This window comes from Schistosoma mansoni, assembly GCF_000237925.1.
Source record: "Schistosoma mansoni, WGS project CABG00000000 data, supercontig 0180, strain Puerto Rico, whole genome shotgun sequence".
Classification (NCBI taxonomy): Eukaryota; Metazoa; Platyhelminthes; class Trematoda; order Strigeidida; family Schistosomatidae; genus Schistosoma; species Schistosoma mansoni.
In genome coordinates this window covers 117,430-139,581 of record NW_017386064.1, presented here as the reverse complement: position 1 = coordinate 139,581, position 22,152 = coordinate 117,430, and the positions used below count along the sequence as shown (strand labels likewise).

The 22,152-nt window shown below is 30.1% G+C and overlaps 1 protein-coding gene across 1 annotated transcript in view; it reads left to right on the top strand.

Annotated features, from left to right (window-relative positions):
• Window positions 1-22,152, top strand: part of Smp_176310 (nAChR subunit, putative) — a gene marked incomplete at both ends in the record, with an annotated part of 76,605 nt that overhangs the window by 13,488 nt on the left and 40,965 nt on the right. Inside the window, 2 exons of the mRNA XM_018795220.1 lie at window positions 9,976-10,220; window positions 14,115-14,224. Of these exons, the coding sequence (XP_018646986.1) occupies window positions 9,976-10,220; window positions 14,115-14,224 (355 nt within the window). The remainder of the gene's footprint in view (window positions 1-9,975; window positions 10,221-14,114; window positions 14,225-22,152) is intronic.

Below are 22,152 nucleotides of genomic sequence, written 5' to 3'. Positions count from 1 at the left end.
CCTCTGATACTGAAGCAACAACTAAGATTTTGTTTTGAGGTGTCAGAATATTACAGAAAATTGTTATTTGAAATAAGAATAGTGAACAACTGTAGAAATATGTCTGAAAGTTATTCCATTGATAATTCTCAACCTTATTTTTTTATTGATCATATTGAATAAACAGGATTTACAGTTTGAAGAATATGAGATAAATTATTTTAATAAAAAATAGGTCTACCTGTAAATAAATGAAAGTGCTACCGCTCAAATCCAAAATGAACATTCCGCTTATGTGTTATATTTATAAATAGGCAAATAAAGTTCAAATGTATTTTCTTCATAAACCAATACTACCTGAAATCATTCTGATTATCCCTATAAATGAACCACTATACAACAAATTTATTAAACTTGGGACCTTACTATCAGTATGTAGTACACGCTGATTGTGAACGACGATAGTAAAAATAGACGAGAGCTATTTCATTCTTTTGTTAAAATCATCTGTAAAAGGGATCACTAAAACAGTACAACTTTCCTGGAACTACATCCATTTAAAAGTATAGACTGTTACATAAGAAAGATCTTTCATGAGAGATCATTCAGATTAGTGAAAATATAAATTTCGATGACTTTAAATCTCTTCTGTACGAAGTCATTCTGTTTAGATGTATGAGCCATAGAATCAGACAGTCGTGCTCTGAGAATTGTGCAGAAGGAAAAGTCGATAATCTAAAGGATACACTAATGAAAATTAGATATCCTATCAACTTCACCAAAAAGTATATATTCGAACCGAAAAATGGGAAAAAGAAGCAAAACTTTGTATCCTTCCCTTAAAGTGGACAGTGTTCAACATGTGCACACAAAAACCCAGATAATCTCTTGAAAGGAAGTTTAACGCTGCTATATTGCATGTTGCCAAATCAACCGAACCAGTACCTACACAACTACTCAAAGACAGATATTAATGATAAGCTATTCAATTTATGATCATTTAAGTGATCCTGTTGAGTAAGTTATGTAAAATGTATTCAGACGGACGTTTGCACGCGTGCTTGTGAACACGTCCTGACAGGGTCAAGAAAATGTGTTACTAAATCTATAAACAGTTGAATAGTTTCTCGTTAACTATATATAGCAAATACCAAACGGATATAAGAAAATAAGCTTATGGTATGTTTTATTCGAGCAGTCAGACCTTAACAAAAAAATATGTTTACAAAAGACATAACATACACTCAAGCAGTGACAGGATACAATAAATATCGATATTAATTGAAACAAGGTCAAATAAATTTATTACAATAAACCTCTTCATCTGCAAAATAGAAACAAGCACGTAAATAATTATTACTTAACATGAAGTAAAAAACAATATCAACAAAATCCATCAGGTCAATTCTATACTGGCCAAATTTCATTCAAAGATTTTTATCACTTAGATATACATTTCAAAGTCTGATTTAATAGAAATTTACAATAACTGAGCATAGAATGTAGAAAAAAAATTCAGTAAGGCATCCTTATTTATTCCTTCCCTTACTTTACCATTTTAACAAAAGTTTGCTTCTACTTAGATTTCAATACCTCGAAAACAAGTAGATAACTAATCCCTATTTTGTTTGTTACAATTTAACAAGCTGTGAAAACTTGACAGAGAACAAGAAGGAAGAAGACAAACAAGAATTTTTTTGGTTTTTATAAACAGGGAACTGCAAATGTTACTAAGATATTTTCTACTCTTCGATAAGTATTAAATGATAGTTGAAAACCAGTGGGATTATGATGGATTTCTTTTTTTTTTAGAATTTGCTTACAATTCGTAAAATGAAATCGTCTAATCAACGTATTCTTATTCCTCTTATTATTATCATTGCTTCCAGTAAACTCATTTATTTTTCCCCCCAACTCTTTTACATAACATATATTTCTTCGTTTGTTTTAGATTCTAATTTTTTTTCTTTTTTTTATCTAAAACACAATCGTAGACAGTAGAAACGGTTTGCTTTTACTTAAAACGATTAGAATAGTTTGGAATTGGAATTCATCCAGAATAAAAAAGAAAAAGAAAAAAGAAAATTATTCTAATTACTTCTAGATGTTTATTGAGAGGACATCTTCCAATGAACATTCTGTTGATAATACTTTGCATAAAAATTTATGCATCTAATTATCTCTTTATATATATATATATATATGTATATCACAAATATGATAAGAGGGCGAATAAAATAAAAAATTGTAGAATAAGTCAATAGCCTATAAAATCGACAAAAAAACAAAACCATTAATTTGCGTGTTTACTTGTTTATTTAAAACAAAAGTAGATAGATTATATAAGATTAAATCAGTGAATAAAACAAACAAGAATATAGTAAGATGTAAGTAGGCAATAATATGATTGTATTTGATCTTTCCTAGAGATACTTTATATCTGCCAAAAGCTGAATTCACATATGTATTCTCTTATGTAAGTATATATATATATATATGTAAAGATCACTTTCCCACATTAAATCATGTATAAATATATAAATATTTATCAGGTTTTATTGAGATTTATTTTTCCAGGCTATATGATTTGATGGATATGAAAGGTTATATTGTAGGATACATTTTGTGATGAAACTACTTTTCCACTAAATCAGTGGTTCCGGTTTGATATAATTTGTATAGCTGAAAAATTGGCGTTTCTCACACGTTAGTGAAAGTTAAGATATCAGGATATATATTCCAGTGGTATATAAACATAACATAGTATGAACAAACAAGCTTATATAATATTTTATTAAACGAATTCACTCAGCACAATGAAATTTCATTTAGCTAAATATATTGAATTTAACTGTCATTATTATCTACCTAGATATTTATAACCAATATTAATAATATCACTGATAAACTATTTAATTAGATTTAAACAGTTGAATTCTATCGGCTCCAGAGTCTTGATTAAACAGAATTTCTGGTATAAGACGAGTTGAAGGTTTTATTGATCATGAAATTTTAATATTATTATGAGAAATAATGCGACACTTGGGTGTACGGGAATTAAAACGCATATCAATGTTTTTGAATTACATGACATCAACATTGCGTTGATTGATAAAAAAGTAAACAAAACTTCGATTATTTGTACAGTCTTTATGATTGCCGTTTGCTAGCTTGATTGAAAAATTCATCTTTAACAGAAATAAACACCATGAAAGTGAAGTATTACAATGTTTATTGGGGCTAAATGCTATCCATATATTAACATGAGTAAACCAGTGACTTAAAATCATACCGTACTATAGTAAACGAGAATACCAGTGTGGACAATTAAATTTAATACAATATTATAGAATATCTTGGTCAAGTATGAGGACCATATATTAAATAATTCATTTGCAAAATATCCATCAATTGTCTTAGACGTTTTTGTTCCTTTGTTTCCATACCAATCACTCTCTGTACATGTTCTCTTCTCTTCGGTTTTCTCAACCTTCTGCTTCTAGGTACTCCACTTTGGTGATACATACTACTTATGTAATGAACAAGAACACTGATGGGGAAAATCGAATGTATTTAAGCATAAATTACAGACTATCTTACTAAATTCTGATAACCAAACAGCAAACAGTTAATTTGCAAAATAACAACCAATTGTCTCGATCTTCACTGTTCCTTCAGTTCTTTCCTTATCGGCCTTCTCCCAAAATACTTTCTATGTCCGACCATCACCATATACTACTTATATAGTACTATAAGATCATAACAAATTTATATGAAGATTAATCAAAGTTTCAGTAGTTTGTAACATTGAAATTACATAAAATATATCAATTCGTTTAGCATAGAAAAAAATTAACACTTCATACAGTCAATAAACATAAAATAAACAGGCATTCAAATAGTTTATGTTTTTCACACTATATCTTTCTATTTCTATAAAATGACTCAGCTACTCATAATCCTATGCCTCAGTAGGATAAATATAAATTTCAACAAGAACACTTAACAAAATTGATTTCATGTTTTATTGTTTACTCATCAATATAATTTGTATTTTACCAAATTTATCACTGAGGGAGTGATTATTATGCAATCAATAAATTTGACGGAACTAACGAATAGGAAATCTAATAATTCCAATTTTGATAGTTGAGATCATGAATCAATTGAAGCTAGACCACCATGTCCTATTATGGGACACCTTAACAGTACGCAGTGAAGAGTCCAATTATAGGATGAAACGGCCATCCAATGCTTCCAGGTTTTACACGGTGGTCTAGCTTCAATTGATTCATGATCTTGACCATCGAAATTACTATAATTTCCATAAGAAAAACCCTTCTGATAATTCCAATTTCGTTGTTAGTTTATAATTACATCAATGAGTCTCCATTGTTTTTCAGCATTCGTACCACGTGATAACTGATTATTTCTTGTTAAATTTACCATAGAAAAATATATATGGTTGTTTTAAAATTCTATATACTAATTATTTGATATTGATTACTTTTAAGTGAAATAAAATGTTAATAAATAATTTATGGGTTTGTTTGTCTGAAAATTTGTCATTTTTGTATACAAACCAATCATTATAAAATAGGTTTGATATTTTGTGGTTTTTATTCTGTCATTTTAGAAGGTCAGTGATGATTTATTCTATCCAAAGTATTCAAAGATTTGATCTGTTTATCTTTTATAGAAATAATCATGTTATGTTTAAGTAGTTTTCTTACACCTAGTTCAAGACTAATAACTTGAAATCAAATAAGTATAGTCTTAACAAAATACTAGATCACGATTGTTAATCGAAAGGCCCCCAAATTCCTCGGTACGACCGAGAATGGGGAGAATCCGCTCTCCCTCTCGAAAGGCTCTTACACAGCCACCCGTATATAGCCTCAGCCAGGGACGTGCTACTCACTGCATTCTCGCCGCATTACTGTTGTTTACAAAATTGAGAGGATGAAAAGCGAATGTCCGACACTTAAACCAGGTTGGTAGACACGGTGATTCCACCTACGGGAGTTGGAAAACCCTGATTCCAAACCAATGGTGCATATGGGCTCCAGTATCCTAAGGGAACAAATGGCGTATGAATCAATCGTTGGTTACCGGCCACCATGGAACTGCATCTCCTAACGATGGTCCACTGCCTTGTGGATCGGATCTTTAGGTCAAAGGCTCCGGGTGTGACCACTAAGAAAACCACCTGCTTCAGTTTGGGCACCTGAGCAGTATCACAGCCCTCACACAAATCGAATGAGATTTGTGCGGCGCATATATATCTAGTGCCTCCTTGTACCAATATTTATGTGTTTAAATAATAATGATAATAAAATCGAAAGCTATTTTAAAATATTCATCTATCTTTTTTTCTTGAAATTAACAAATCACCTGATGAAGCGATCTTGATGATAAATAAAATACCAAACCCAAATCATGAAGTAAAACAGTTTTATTATATCATTCGTTCATTGGTTAAGTTTTATTTTTGATAATTTCAAATATCAAACCCCAAATAATGTTCTTATTTAGTTAAGATAATTATAATGAGGATTACATTTGAATCACTTTGAAAAAGCCAGATTACTGAAATATGAATACTGACTAATATTCTTAATTCTGCGAAACATTTTTCTAAACCTTTTAACTAATGTGCTATATACATAAATTCCTACTTATTTATAAATGTATATTTATATCTTATGACGTAATTAGATAAACAACAATTATTTTAAATAAACAAATTAATCATTATTAATAACGAATTAAATATTGAATGATGAACTTCTCTTTCAGTTTTAATTGACTGCCAATGAAAATAAAACTAAAATAAATTTGAAAAGTAGTAAACAGATATTTGGTCTATATTTGAAAAATCTCAATAGGGTTTTGTTTTATAGTTCATACCAGATTCACTATGAGATTTTGATGAATCATAGTGTGGTGTGGGTTACTTATATCCACATAAGTAGTATATAACGATGGCCGGGCATTGAATGCATTTCAGTAGAAGATCGATAAGGAGAGAACGGAGACGGGACGCTATTGGTATGAAAATGCATGAACAATAATAATCAAAGAGGATAGAATGATATTTGAAGAAGGAATGGTCAAGTTTAAGACAATTACAAATAAAATGTTCACCGTATAATTGTCAGATTTTATCGAAATTGTCTGTAATTTCGTGTCAAACACATTCGATTATACCCAATCGTGTGCTTGTTTACTACAATAGAACTAAGGGTTTAGTCATTCAAGATTGGGTAGCCAGAATTTTCAAGCTTCATAGATTTATTTTGTAGCGTGCCAAATACTTTGATTCCCTTGTGATGTAATTGTTTTTCTGCAATTCTGCTAATTATTTGGTGTTATACACAAAATATTGAAATTGGTTTCTAGAAATATGCAGAACCAACAAGTTTTTGATCATAAACCGCTTCTTACATTTGGTGTTAAAATGACCGATAATCAGTGGTCATTAGGTAATCATGCACAAGTGACAGTTTTGTAAAAGTTCACAAAACATATGAAGAATATTCCTGTCCAATACGAACAAATGTCGAAAGTGATTGACTGAAATCCAGTCTGTGAAGGAGACAATAGGAGACATAATAAATTAGTAGACTATGAGACATAGGTATTATAAATATCAGATTTTCTGAAGTTCAGAAAAATAATTCATGCAAAGATAAAAGCTGTGCGTTAAAATAATCAAATAGACTTTCAAAAATGCTTTCAGCTTGAATGATAACTAAATATAAGGACACTGAATTAAAATAAAACAGTGAGTGAATAAACAAAAGTCCTCGCAGAGGTTTCTCTCAAGCAGAAAGTTGCTTAAGGGTAAAGTAACAGCATTTTCACACAATATTGCTTCAAATAACAGTCAGCTGCTGCAAAAGTTAGAGGAACTTAATCGAAACAAATAGCTACTCTAACACACGCGAATCTTTCCAAAATTCAAAAATTTTGATCTGCCCTACCAATTTATTGACTACTTGTTAAGAAACCAGTTTAAAATAATGACTCCTTTTTAAACGTAAGCTAAAAATATGTGAAATAAATGGATTCAAGGTCACTTGAATCAAATTTTATATTATTTGTTTAGGGAACTTCGAGGATATATATTACATGAAAATGTTCAAAACCATTTTGCTTATGATGTCGTTTGAAATTCTCTTGATTAGTTATTTGTCTAATATACGAATACAAAGTGAAATAGTGAGGTGATTATGGAACTTATTCAGATAGTTCAGAGAAATATATTTAGCCCAGCAAAAATTATCTATAAATTTTGCACAATTATTTTCCACTGATTTAGGAATTGCAAAACAATCTGTCAATAATACACCAACACTTTAGTATAAAAGTATATTTAGAAATTGAAAATTTTCCATAGTTTTATATCGTTAACTGATAACAACTAGACCATCACTGAAAACTGGTATCAATAGACTGCCATTTCTTCTTAGTATAGGACTCGTTTGCAATGCACGACCACATTTCTGAACCCAAAATGTTCAGTTTTGCATGTAAAAGAATGTAAAACAACTAAACCATTAAGCTAACACCAACTGGTATATTTTGATTAATTTCAATTAACATCAATATATTGTTCCAATAATTAAAATCAATACATTAGGTATAATTCATAGTCTATAACTTCAACATATATATCATAACTTTTATTTGTTATTCTGAAGATCCATTACTCTTAGTAACATCCTATAACAACTAATCTTGTGAATTTCTTAAGAATATTTTCTTGGAATAAAAATTGTACTTGCCAGTTCAGTATTGTTTTTTTTTCTTTTTTGTAATGAATATAGGCTTCCTTTTTTTCCCTACAGAATATTAAATTAATTTGCCTAAAAAAAAGAAAAAAACTTTATGATGATTAGTTTCATTGGACTAAAAAATTTAAAATTTTTTTTTATTTTTTACAAATTTTAAGTTTTTTTTACTTTAATTGTTATGCTAATTAATGTTGCTTTAAGCCAACTTTTATTTGTCAAAAATATTAAAAAAAAAAAAAGAAGAAAAGAGATTCATTTTTCTCATTTATTTGCTTCAAAGATTTGACTATATTTTTCTAATTTATTTTTCTTTATTTTTCTACTCAAAATGACCTAGTTTTATTTGAATATTGAGCGCTTGTTTTGTTTACAATATTCCTCTTTACTATATATATACATATTGTTAGCTTTCAAAGTCTCAATGTTACAGATTAATCGGAATGACAGCTGTATATATGTTTACATTTCTTGAATGGAAATAAGTTAATCTGTTTGTTGTTTATTTATTCATATAAGAGAAATATGTTGGAATTCTAACATATATGTTTTATTGATACTTATTTTTATACCGAAATTCGTTGTATAGTATGTAAAGTTTGTTTCAATATCAGGTTAATTGATCCAGTCATAAAGCGTAATAAATGAGTCTTCTTTAAGAAGTACGAAAGCCTAGATAACATCAATTGTCGTCATTTTGATCTTCAAGTCTCCCGAAAATGTTAAACAATATATAGTACTGTATGAATATATAGATACAGTGGGTAGATTAGCTTGCGTCTGATGGAATAAGTATTTTTCCAACGATTTATTAATGTGTCATACAGAAAATTGTTAGTTTGTCAACCTATCAACTTTTAAGTGTCACAATGTATTATATATATATATATAACATTGTTTTATTTCAATTAAAGGTTAAGCGAAATTTAGCGCTATCAGTTAGAGTTACTTACTTACGACTGTTAACCCCCGTGGAGGAGCATAGGCCGCCTGCCAGCATTCTCCACCCAACCCTGTCCTGGGCAATTCTTTCCAGTTCTTTCCAGTCAACACTCGTCTTTTTCATATCTACTTCTATTTCACGGCGTAATGTGTTCTTTGAACTTCCTCTTTTCCGCTTCCCTTCTGTATTCCAAGTTAGGGATTGCCTCGTGATGCAGTTTGGTAATTTCCTTTATGTATGTCCTATCTACTTCCAACGTGTTTTCCTAATTTCCTCTTCAGATGGAAGCTGGTTTGTCCTCTCCCATAAAACGCTGTTGCTGATAGTATCCGGTCAGTGAATGTTGATTATTTCACGTAAACAACTGTTTATAAATACTTGCACCTTCTTGATGATGGATTCAGTAGTTCTCCAAGTTTCAGGCCCGTACAGTAGAACTGATCAGTTAGAGTGCCTATAGATAATTGATTCTTTATCGTTTAGCTAAAATTGGTCAATAGAATTCTCCAACCATCAAATTACATTGAAACTTGGGAACTTGAACTAGTAGTCAAATTAAAACTTCACCATTAGTTTCCTGTTAGCACTAAGAACTAGATGCGTATCACATAAGCCGGCTCCTCGGTGACTAATCGAAATAAAGTTTCAGAAGTCTGCCAATGATGGTATAGTCTAACGACACGATTTATGTCTGAGATACTTAGTTACCTGGGTTCTAATATTATAGTATTCCTTAACTTCCTCCTAAATACAGATACTTTTCGTTGACAAGTATCAGCAAACTCGAAAGATCCAGGCCTGGAACATCTTTATGGAACACATTAAACCATCTACCCTGTAATTAACTGTATGTGTTTAGCCGATGTCACTACCAGCCTAATTCAATTTCTTAAAAACATTTGGTCGTTCGAACAGTCTTATTCATTTTAAAATACTCTGATAAAAAACTATTTTCATGTTTGTTGAAGACATAACAAGTATTTACTTGGATTTAGTTAGATTGATGACACCTTTATTTTATCTCATCAATTTTCCCTTTAAAATACTTACTTACATCTAGATTTTCGTATATAATATCTAATCATGTAAACGTCTGAAATGATGTCTCGTATTTGTTTAGCTTATTATTAATCACGCTTATTATTTAAAAAATCTTTACTATTTTCCTTATGAGTGCACATATTACAGAAAATTTCCTTTATGTTAGACAAATGTTTAGTCTTTTAATCATATTCTACTTTGTTACTTTCATTTTAGCAAATTTTTTACACCCTTTGGAATCTCAATACACAGATAAATGGACCGAAAAAAGTCTTATTAAAGATTTATTAAGAGATTATGAAAAACGTGCGAGACCTGTAGTCGATGGGATGTCACCTGAAATAACTGTTGGCAATACTACTGTACAACAAATCACTGTGGCATTTGGTTTGGGTTTGATTCAAATTCTCCAGCTTAACGAAAACGAACAGATTCTCACTGTCAGTGTCAGATCTCTTTATGTAAGTTATTTTGAATTAGATTTTCTTCACATTTTATGAAAAAAGACAAGAAAATACCTCTAAAGTAGAGGTATTTTAGCAAACAATTATATTAGTAACTCCTCTTTATTAGACAATACACTGAATAATTACTACTAATATATTGCACACTTTCGAATCAGTAGTATATCAACTATGTTACATAAAAGGCAGGTCATGTGTTCATTAATGATATTAATAATCAATAATGCAAGATGCAATAGGCATAACAACATGTGTAATAGTGAGTTACTGAGACAAAATGTTTGCTTCACATTTATCTTATACATATATTTATTGTATATTGATCTGACCATTAAGCAATATTGAGACGTGAACAATATCCAGTAGCATTGACTATGGATGACTAGAAACACATTCATGCTTCGTCTTGGTGATAAGAATACATAGATAATTCTACTGACATAGATCTTTTATGAAAATATGAATTTGCCAAAACATCTCCAATGAATGAAAAGCGATTTTATTCTATTATCGTCCGTATAAATACTAAAATTTGTACAGTACACCTCTGAAATAAAACTGATCGTTGTTTTACATCAGATTTCAAGTGTTTTCAAAATTGAAATTGAGAGCTTTTATTGTTGTTACCAATCAATGTGAAGTATTAAAAAAAGAAATTATATATGCAAAATGTAGCTTCAAGAAGTAGTTGACTTGAATATGGATTTTCATTAATCAACCACTGATTACATAAACTTATATAATCATTTCTAGTGGAGGTAAAAGTGTGAAGATAGTAGGACGAAATATCTTTTAAATTTATTGAAAGTTCAAAAAACGTTGTATGACAGTATGCAGCATTAGTTATGGCTTCTCGATGAATGGTCATGAAAGTCTCGTTCCAGGCCTTTAACTCATCATCTTGCTATTGATGTAACTAGGCATTCATGAAACATCGGAGGTGAATTCCTTCTGTTGAGTACCTATTCGACTTCGTTTACAGTTTCTGTTTAAAACTAAAGTCACGAACGAGACATTTTATCAAGGCATTCATTCTTATTACGAAATGATAGACTCCTTATTGTCTAATAATGAGCATAAAATTGACGAGTAACTGTTTCTTGAAACATAAAATAGCATGGAGTATATTGGTCGATCATAAAATAACAAATAACAGAATGTCATAGTCAGCAAAGTTAAGTTTCCGTGTGTCAGAATCTTTGCATAAGAATTTCAACTTTCGCTAATAATCAATGCATACTTTATTCTTTAACTGTCATCAAGAACTATACTATGCAGCCTTGCTTACCGAAGTTGATTTGTTAGTGAACAAGAAACGCTTGACATCAAAAATAAACTAGTATGCCTTTCAGAGTAACTCTTATTCATGTCAACTAGAAACAATAATATAACAACAGTATCTCAAATATGCTATACACAAATATGACTTATCAACACATCCATAGAAATGAAAAGGTAATCACGGGTTATTAACAGAATGTCAGAAAAATTTAAAATTAATGATTTAGTTTTGCTATTTCTCAAAATCAAATATACACTTTTCTAAGTTCTCATTTCGTTATTAGCGTAAATAGTCCTAAACAGGTTTCTACAACTTATTTAATGCCCTATACTACTTCAAGGAAATTCTTCTGTTGGGAAATTCATGCGCAAGTGTGGATGTTCACAGAATATTCAATGAAAAGGAAACTTGATCGGACACTCATGGGCTCTACATCTGAAAATCCATAGATATTGCAAGAAAATGCCGGAAAAGTTGTTACATATACAAACGTTAAAAGAAAGTTAGTCAGCGTTATAGACTCGGAATTAAGTTCATGATTCTAAGTTTATGGCTCTCACTGCTTCTATTATAAACCTAATTTTCCTGATATTCTAGCTGTTGCAACACAGTATATATGGATCAATACCTAAAGGGTCTGAAAAATAAGTCATTCAAAAATTGTTCCTCCCTTACATTTTTCATTAAAAATAGCTCTGTTTAATGAACATAATACTTGTGAACACTATATCACTTTAAACTATACGGTTTATAGCGGAAGCATATTTGTTCCTCGTATGATCTCAAATGATTGTCAATTCAAAAGTCTTAAACTTTAGAAATGAACAGGAGGCTTATTTTTGTTATTGAAGTTACTGAATGTTGCTACATTTTTTCTTAGACTTGATTCACTTCGTTAAAATTTAGAATTTAAACGTTCAGTATAATTTTGGTCATAATGTGTGAGTACACAATAAATATTCGTTAACTTTATATACAGTCAACAAATGGTTAAATTACTGAAATCTCCACCAAAACCCCCTCTGAAAATGGTATTCTCATTACATAGTTTGACCTAATTTAACTGTTAAATGAAGTCAGAGAACTGAGAAAATTGCACTGCTACATAACATTACTAACTCTCAATTAATAATGGTGTAAAACGTGTACATCAAAATTTCGCGATCAACGACAGTTTTTCTATTTGTAATTCGTGTCATTTAAACAAATTTTTTGAAAAAATGTACTAATGGGTTTGTATACACAATAACACAAACAAAACTTGTTTTCAAGTTAATCAATTACAATTTATTCACTCAGCATAAAATTCTAAATAGAAAAAAGTCTATATCAGTCTTTGATTTAGCAAGCACAAATCAAAAGGTGTTTATTGTCATAAGCTTTCAGATAACTGGAGTACACAATTTTCCGTATTCAAACCGAACCTAACATTAGCGTAATTGTTATATCGATTGAGTCAGTGCGTGCCCTGTTTAATATATGAACGTGATGATTCCCGCCAATGAGAGAGGAGTGAATTATCAATCAGAGCAATGATACACGAAAGCCGTATGAGCAGTCTTGAGCACTTATCAGTATTGCTTTCTGCCTAGCCCAGCTAGTTAAGTCCAAAACACCAATAACAGTCTCTGCAATATGAATCATTATTCTCAAACATGCTGGGTTTATATACCAAACAAACTGACCACATCGTACCATAAAATAGAAAATAATACTTGTACAAGATTTAGCCCAATGTGGCTATGAATAGGGGCAACAGTAATTAATGGACTAGAGATAAATCAAGAATAGTAAAACGTATAATAATAGTCTATAGGTCAAAATGAAGCTTATAATAATAGGGATAGTTTAGTTACTTAACAATTATACAATATGAAATATACGTATCATATTGGTCCATAAATAGTCCTCAAAGTTACCATTCATAATTCTCCACGGGATATAACAGTAATGTAAAAAGCAATTTAAATATATTTGATAGGATGGTTTAACCAACCATTATTACTATGGAATATGCGTCTGTAACAGTTGTTATCAATTTTAAAATGTCGTTTATTATGTCAAAGAATTTTCAGATTAGTTCGTACGGATATTTCAGGAAGAGATTAACTACCTTTAAGTTAGTAAATGATCAATAAGTCTACTTTTAAATCATTCCACCAATACCTAACTTTAGTTATTTAAAATTCACTTAAAATATTCTACTATATAGAATCCTAAATTTTTATTAAATTTCTACCGACTTTCAAGTTACTCATGACTTTGAATAGGACAACAAAGACTATCTATAGAAGACTTTGATCACAGGAAATGAAACCTTAATAAATGAAATTTTGAAAATAGAATATGTATAATGTACACATCTATACAGTAAGCGACAGAAAGAAAGAAAGATAAGATAATTAAAAAAACTTTTATCAATTTCATTTTCATTTTAAATCTATTTTGATCTTATTTAATGAACATTGAATAAATTAGGTCATCTCATTTAAAAAAAACTAGAATAATTCACTTTTGATACAAACATTTTTATTTTTTGGAAAGATTTACAATTTCATTGAATGTTTTATTTCTATAATTTTTTTTGTTTTTGTTGTTGTCATTATTAGAGATGGACGGATTATCATTTGGTATGGAATCCAGAAGAATATGAAAATATTACTCATATAAACATTCCAACTGATAAAATATGGCTACCGGATATTGCATTGTATAATTAGTAAGCATGTTTTAATATGACAATCAATTAATTTTTAATATTCTTTATTATGTCATAGAATGAATATATACACGATCCTTATGTGAAGTTAGTTTATGTAAGACAGTATCTAAAAGACACGATAGAAACTGTCAAGTATTTTAAAGTATGTCAATGATTTTACGAATTGATTATCTGTTATTAGAAAGATTATTTCTTATCATGATACTTTTTAGTTTAGTAGCCCCCAAATGCCGTGGTACGGCCGAGAGTGGGGAGAGTGCACCCTTCCTCTCGAAATGCTCTCACATGACCACGGGAATATATAGCCTCTGCCAGGGAAATACTACTCACTACCTTCTCGTACCATGGGTTTTGTTTACGGAATTGAGAGGACGAAAAGCGAATGTCAGGCGTTTTAACCAGTTCGGTGGACACGGAAAGTTCTCCTACGAAAGTTGAAAACCCCTGGTTCCAAACCAATAGTGCACATAGGCTCCAGTATCCTGAGGGAACAAATGGCGTATGAATCAATCGTTGGTCGCCGGCTACCATGACACTACAACTCCTCACGATGCTCCACTGCCTTGTGGATAAGACCTTTAGGTCGAAGGTTCCGAGTGTGTACCCCTAAGAAAACCACCTGCTTCAGTTTGAGCACCTGAGCAGTATCACAGCCCTCATACAATTCAATCTGATGCCTCCTTGTACCAATATTTATGTGTTTAAATAAATAAATAAATTTAGTTTAGCAAGCTGTAAAGTTTCTAAGCCAGTATTCTAATATTCCTTATTTCAGGTTGGGTTTATTTAAAGGCAGTACTGTTTTGAAAAGAATTACCATTGACTAATGATGCATATAAAATGCATAAAAGTACAAGTAAAAGGGAATATGATTAGTAATATGACTTTGTTTTTATAATCACAGTATGTTATAGGTTAATCTTATTTGATATCCGATTGTTACAATAATAGTCATCCATCACATTATTTGTTTATTAAGAGGAGGTAATCATAAAATATTATACACATTATAGCTGTTAGCTATTTTTCTGTTAATATAAAAATATTCGATGTGTTTCTCTTACACAGATTTAGCAGATGAAAATAATTAAAATCTATTCATGTGTTCATCAGTACTAGCATCGAATTCCATTCCTATGAACTCTAACAACCAATTAGTGAACTCTAGGCCATTGGTCTAGAGGTATGGTACAGTTAACAAACTGAACTTTTTAGTTTTCTGGATTTAGTTTCACGTATAATCTTGAAAGTCACGAAGTAGAGTAAAACAGTTATCAGCGTCTCAATTACTTCCACCTGTTTATCCTAAAGCTCATAAAACCTGATTAATGCATAGAGAAGAGTTTAAGGGGGTTTTATTCAGAAGCTAAAACAGGTGGCTAATGAGTTACTTATTAAATTCTTTTTGTTTAATTGAGTCAGAATTATGCCACTCCAGAAAGCAGTGTTCCACATAAATCAGTTCTATCAATCAACATTAAAGTAGAATAAACAATAGTATGACCACTTAAAATCCTAGCCAGTTGAATTTAATCTCATGAAAGATAATTTCAGTGTATATCTAAAGACTTCAACATACCATTAAACAATTAATTCTAATTGTAAGAAGAGATGGATAGTGGCTAGCAGCGGAACCCAGGACGCGCGTTTCGTCCTATTTGGAACTCGTCAGCTGGATGTACCTGCATCTCAGAGTTGATGTTCACTTTGGGACATTCATTTATAATTGTTTGTTTGAATCTTCCCATCGATTTGTTAGGACTGAAACTGGTCAGTCTCTAATTGGTATGTGTGCATACTGTGCCTATTGCCTTAATTCACAAGCATGAGATGCAGGTACATCCAGCTGACGAGTCCCAAATAGTACGAAACGCGCGTCCTGGATTCCATTGCTAGCCACTATCCATCTTTGCTTACAATGCTTGTGAATCAAGGTTATATCGAGGCAATAGGCACATTATGCACATATGCCAACTAGAGACTGACCAGTTTCAGTCCTAACACATCAATGGGAAGATTCAAACAAACAATACTAAATGAATTACTTCTAATGTCTTAGAAGTATGTATTTTGCAAGCCGTCACCAGTGTGAAATTCATTTATTAAATATACAAGATATTATGCTGACAACTTATTCAATATTATCTCACAAAATCACCGGACTGATGATTAATGAGTAGAGAGAATTTGTACAATAAACGGAATTAAAATGCAGAATACAACATAAATAAGAAAGTTAAAAGCAGAAATAAGTAGTGACTTACTTTTTTTTACTTATGTGGCGAAAAAAACAAAAGTGATGACTATATTAAGAAAATACCCTGAGGATATTGAATTCCTTTGAGTAATTCCATATCATCTTTCTGATTCTTCTATCTTATTTCATTTTAATATGACCTAATGGTAATGAGAACTTTATGTAATATCTTCCTTTCTCTCTTTCTGTTTAGCCAAATAGCTTACTTACTAATCACCTACATATATACCTACCATTCCTACACTCTATTTTTATCTCAAGTTATCTAAACTTGTCTACTTTCACGCATTTATTATTATACATACGAACTAGTAAGTAAATAAGTAAGTATAAATAAGTCAGTGAACTAGTAAGCAAGTGATAGAGCGAACAAAACAGTTTTAAAAAGAATAATAATATATAAATTGACAACCATCAGGCTTGTGCTATTAGTGAAAAACTTGTAATGTGTTGTAGAAAAGAGGAAACAAAAAAAAACAGAATGAACGAGTAAAGGTCTTGAAATGAAGTAGCTTTTTAAGTTTAAAATGTTACTCATATATATATATATATATATGTTCGTGGAGGGATGAATTTCTTTATTAAATATTTAGTAAGGTTACTATGAAACACATTAAATAAAAAAACTCATCAAGAGATGAGCATACTTTGTAATACGTAGGAACAAATGTACTTTGAAGTGCTTTATCAACGTGTTCACTTTGTAAAGATAATGAAACGTTTGTTTTTTTCTATGGAAGTAAAGAATATCTTTTATTTTTTGAAGATGAAGGACAGTTTCTTTAATGGTTTACTTTATAATTCAGTTTATTTCATCCTGGTTTGCTTTTAACGAAAAAACACTGTTGACAATGGGTTTTTTTCATATTAAACTAGATTATTTAATTGGGATTCAATATGGAAGGTATATTTTCATTGAAAACATTCATGTTGTATTAAACTTCACTATATATTTTATGTCAAACAAGATATTTTCATTGGTAAATAGACTGTCTAAACTGAATATTTTTTTAACATATGATGAGGTATGAACAATAACATGGGTTAGAGTGAATAATCTAGAACTCTCTGAGTGATAGCTATATTAGATGTGATAGTGATTAAATCACAATGTTCAAAATCTAACTCTTTGAATATGTTCCAGGTCATTTTACCTCCCTAGTGTGCCTAACGGTTTACATCACTCTTTAAACAATATTAAATGTGAACTTACTTGGAATACCTGAACACTATAGTGCTGCTACAATCTTCTATGATTCATGAAACTATTAAATGAGTATAAGTATTACTTGTATCATTAGAAGTACATTTTAATGCAAAATATATTTGACAGTAATATACATTAGATGGCCATGATTTCACAGAAACTGTAATTAAGTTTAATTATTAATTATCCATCAATGATAAAAAATATCCACTACTTTTTATAAATAAAATCATAAAAGTTAAACTTAGTAAATGACAAACTGAGCTACAAGATTATTTTACAGTAGCTACCCTATAGCAAGTAACGAAAGCATCTGATGAAGGATGAATTTCAGTTTCAAAGTTTAAAAGTGTTAAATATTTATTTAATCAGTTGATTTAACCTAAGATTGTCAGAACGTTAAATCAAGAAGCGATAATAAAAAGTACCTATCTCGATAGCTAAACATAGCATTTCAGAATGCTCATTACTAGTTTTTTAAAGATCCCGTCATATTGTCTATATAGAACAGTTTTCAAGCAAATATAGTTGAAAACTTTACTTCTTACATTACTAAGCTTAATTTTTATGACCTTCATCAATTTCTGCATGAATGGTAAAGTGCATAGTAGTATTCCTTGATGGGATATTTTGTCACTTTCAGCTTGAGGTAGAAACTTTCAAGTGCTTACATCATCCTAGTCAAATTCAGTTTTAAGATTGGAAATCTTTGTTTTTTCTGCAATCGATACAAGGCATTATGTTACTTTGTTCTGATGAATCCTAAGGAAGGTTCTTCATTGCCACGCTATGTAGCATGGTAACATCTCACGTGACAACTACAAGAAAATATATGACATTTACCGCAGTCTGTATATTATTCGACTGGATAGCTACTCAACCCTTAGTAAATCAGCAAACAAATTTTTACTTTCGTGCGGTATTAATTAATCACTTTAAAAGGGTATCATACAGGTGGATTGTACGGTGATGCCTCATTGAAACTGGAAAACTGATTATATATCATGTGATTAGGGTTATTTAATCAATAGTCAATTTAATAACTCAGCAGTTCCTATTGCACGTTATTTCAAATTTAAACATAAAGATATATGATTGAGATTAGGTGACCTAATTTAAACAGAATGAATTGTTAATTATATATATTAACAGCATGTTTAAGTGTAAGTTGATTACGGTGTTCACAAATTGATTTGTTTTATACACAGAACCGAAACAAAGAAATTCGAGCTCCAACCATGGTAGCTCTAAATGATTAGACCTTGTTTGTGCTTCAATGATATAATATCGTCATTGAAATTAAAACCCTTGGATTTCACAAAGACTGTTATCCATAAGTCTTTATTTTGCAACGTATTTTTTTGTAAATGCTAACAGTTCTTGATTAATTTTACGTTTGAACTTATTCTTGATCTATATTATACACAACGCTAAAATAATTGAACACACTTGGATTTTATTGATTATTATTTGTGCAAATTACCATTTTCATTTTCTACATATTAAAAAAAGTGTGGAAAATTTCATTTTTGACATTTTATCATGTTCACAATCAGTATCTAAGAAAAGCTTTTTTTTAATTTTCCATACACTTACTACTGGTTAAGCAAGAAATATAGACCTAATACATATTTATACAAAATCTATAACTATATGCACGCATATGTATATATGTAGTTAGTTGTATTTCAGTAGTTATGGACACGCAAACACTTCTTTCCTATAATTGTGTAGAATAATTTCATTCCAAATATTTGTTAGGAAATGACAGTTTTGGATCAATAAATAGACAAAATTACGTTAAAAATAAATCGATGATTACCAAATAGGAATAAGTTTCTTACACAAATTACAAAAAAAAAATTTACAGCAACTACAGTTTCAGATAAAGAAACAAAACACAATTTTCTGTGCATCAAAGCACTTACTTGGTTATTTTATTATATTTCTCATTACAATACATGATTGTTTGGTGGTTACAATGGAATTTCTGCTGCATATTAGAATTGTGATCGAGATCTTATTAATTATAAGTGATTTTCAAGTTTCTTCTTTGTGAACATTTCTAAAGATCCTCGTATCACATAAATGTTTAGCGATATACTATTATTACTAATGGCTTTATTGAATATTATATTTTTGGTACAATATAGAATTTTAAGCACAGTACAACAAGAAAGACTATATCACATGGATAATACCGAGGCCTCAAACTAATTATAAATAACTAGTAATAAAACGTTATCAATACATTCAGTAAATATAAAATTTATTTTATCCCCATAGAACCGGTCATCTTCATCGAAGTTTTAAGCATGAAGATGTATAGCGGGAAACATAGCTGTAGCATTTTTTGTAGCTTCGTGTGTCTATGATCTACGGATCATCGAATAATAAGATTGGCCAAGGTAATCCATGAGATACTTTGATGTTAGTCACAAATTTCAGTGTTTAAGTGTTACACAACCTTTATAGCTGGTTCATTCAGTGGCATATTCTTTCAGGAGAAAGCTAGTTCAAAGATAAACTTCATGATGTCTTTTTTTTGAAAGGTAGGATGGGTAGGAATTAAGTACTTTTAATAAATTTGGATCCAAGAATAAATCTGATATTCAAACGCAATAATTATTCTATCTAAATTCACGAATATTCATAGAATTAAATAGGAATATTATATTTGTAAAATCTCAGCGAATGAATTATATAACATAATTCCTTAAAAAAGCTTGGACAAGATTGCCAGGCGAAACGTTGGATTTACTTCAAATTCATTCGCTAAGATTTCACAAATATATAGTATTCCTATTCAATGTCTCACACCAACTCGGAGCTCAAATACTGTGAAACTATTCCGCTCTAATTTAGACGAAAGTTTTTATATATTCATAGAATTTCTAAGGTTTTCTACATTGTAATCAAATTTTCGACTACGTAACATCAAGCGATAAAATGTTTTAACAGAACCATTGATCAGTCGTTTCAGTTATGTATATCTAATCATTTTAAACCTCATCATACAACGTCGAAATTTATTCATTCGTGCTTTTAATAATTTTCATTCTATTCATAATAACCTATGATAAAAGTAACAATCAAAAGATGTTTCATTATTATTAGTTTAAGTAGAATTTAAGTAGTGAATAATATTTTTCAGTAGCATAATAACTTTTAATAAATCAAATTATATATTTACTGAAGTTTTCGACAATTGGAAAAATTATAGTTTTTTTTAAATGCATTTCTCTATCCTTTTTTTTTCTTCTTTTCTGCAGACGATAAATAATGACTAAATTTTTCAAAAAGTTACTTCAATAAAGGCTCTTAAAATAGTTTTCTTTTATTATTAGAATATATAAAATAAACTGTATAGTTTTGATAAGTATTAACGATCAAGGAACTATAGATAATAATAATAATAACTCAGAATCATACCATTACTATAGTTTATAATGGAAATGTTTGAACTAATACTGTTTTAAGTTTTTGATAAAGTTGTTGCTATGGATTGAAGATGAAAATGTTTAATGATAGAAATGTATTAAAATATCTTCAAATAAAAATAAATTCATAGTTTGAGTAGGAGAATTTAAATAACATTTGTCATCAAGACTAGTGACCAGGTTGAAGCTTTTAATTTAGTCAGCACGAAGGGACTAGACAAATAGGATACTGGTTATCAATTTCTGATCAATTATTATTATTATTTAAACACATAAACATTGGTCCCACAATAGGACGAAATGGCCGTCCAGAGATTCCACGTTTTCCATGGTGGTGACTCATGATCTCAACTATATATTTTTGATTGTTAAAATAAATCTTCAATACTTTATTTTACTCATCCATATAAATAAAAATGTCAGTCATGTATCTTTTTCCCCCTAGTTTTAATTATTTAAAGTCAAATCATATTTTTTTTATAAATTGTTATGTAATGGTATGAAATAAGGTTATTGCTAAATCAATATAATGAATAGTTCAATTATTAATATTCTGGTATCCTGTTGCTTTATAATATTCACCAATAATGTTCTGTTATTGAAATGTTCATATGTCAAACTGTCATTATTTAATAATTAAATTAATAAGAATTTTTTCTGATTATCGACATATTTGCCATTATATTTATTTGATGACTTATATACTGTATAAAATTAATAAATTAATTAAATTTATCATTTAGTTGGATAAATCTACTAGAATATATCAACTATGAAGCTTCAAAATCATTGTAGCAAAATCAATATAGAGATATGAACAAAGAATACTTTAAGCAAAGATGGATAGTGACTGGCAGTGGAATCCAGGACGCGCGTTTCGTCCCATTTGGGACTCGTCAGCTGGATGTACCTGCATCTCAGAGTTGATGTTCACTCTGGGACTCGAACCCAGTACCCTCGCTTCGAGTAGGTCGGAAGGGCGTCGTGGAGGGGTAGAGGGTAGGTCCCGGGGGGTGGTGGG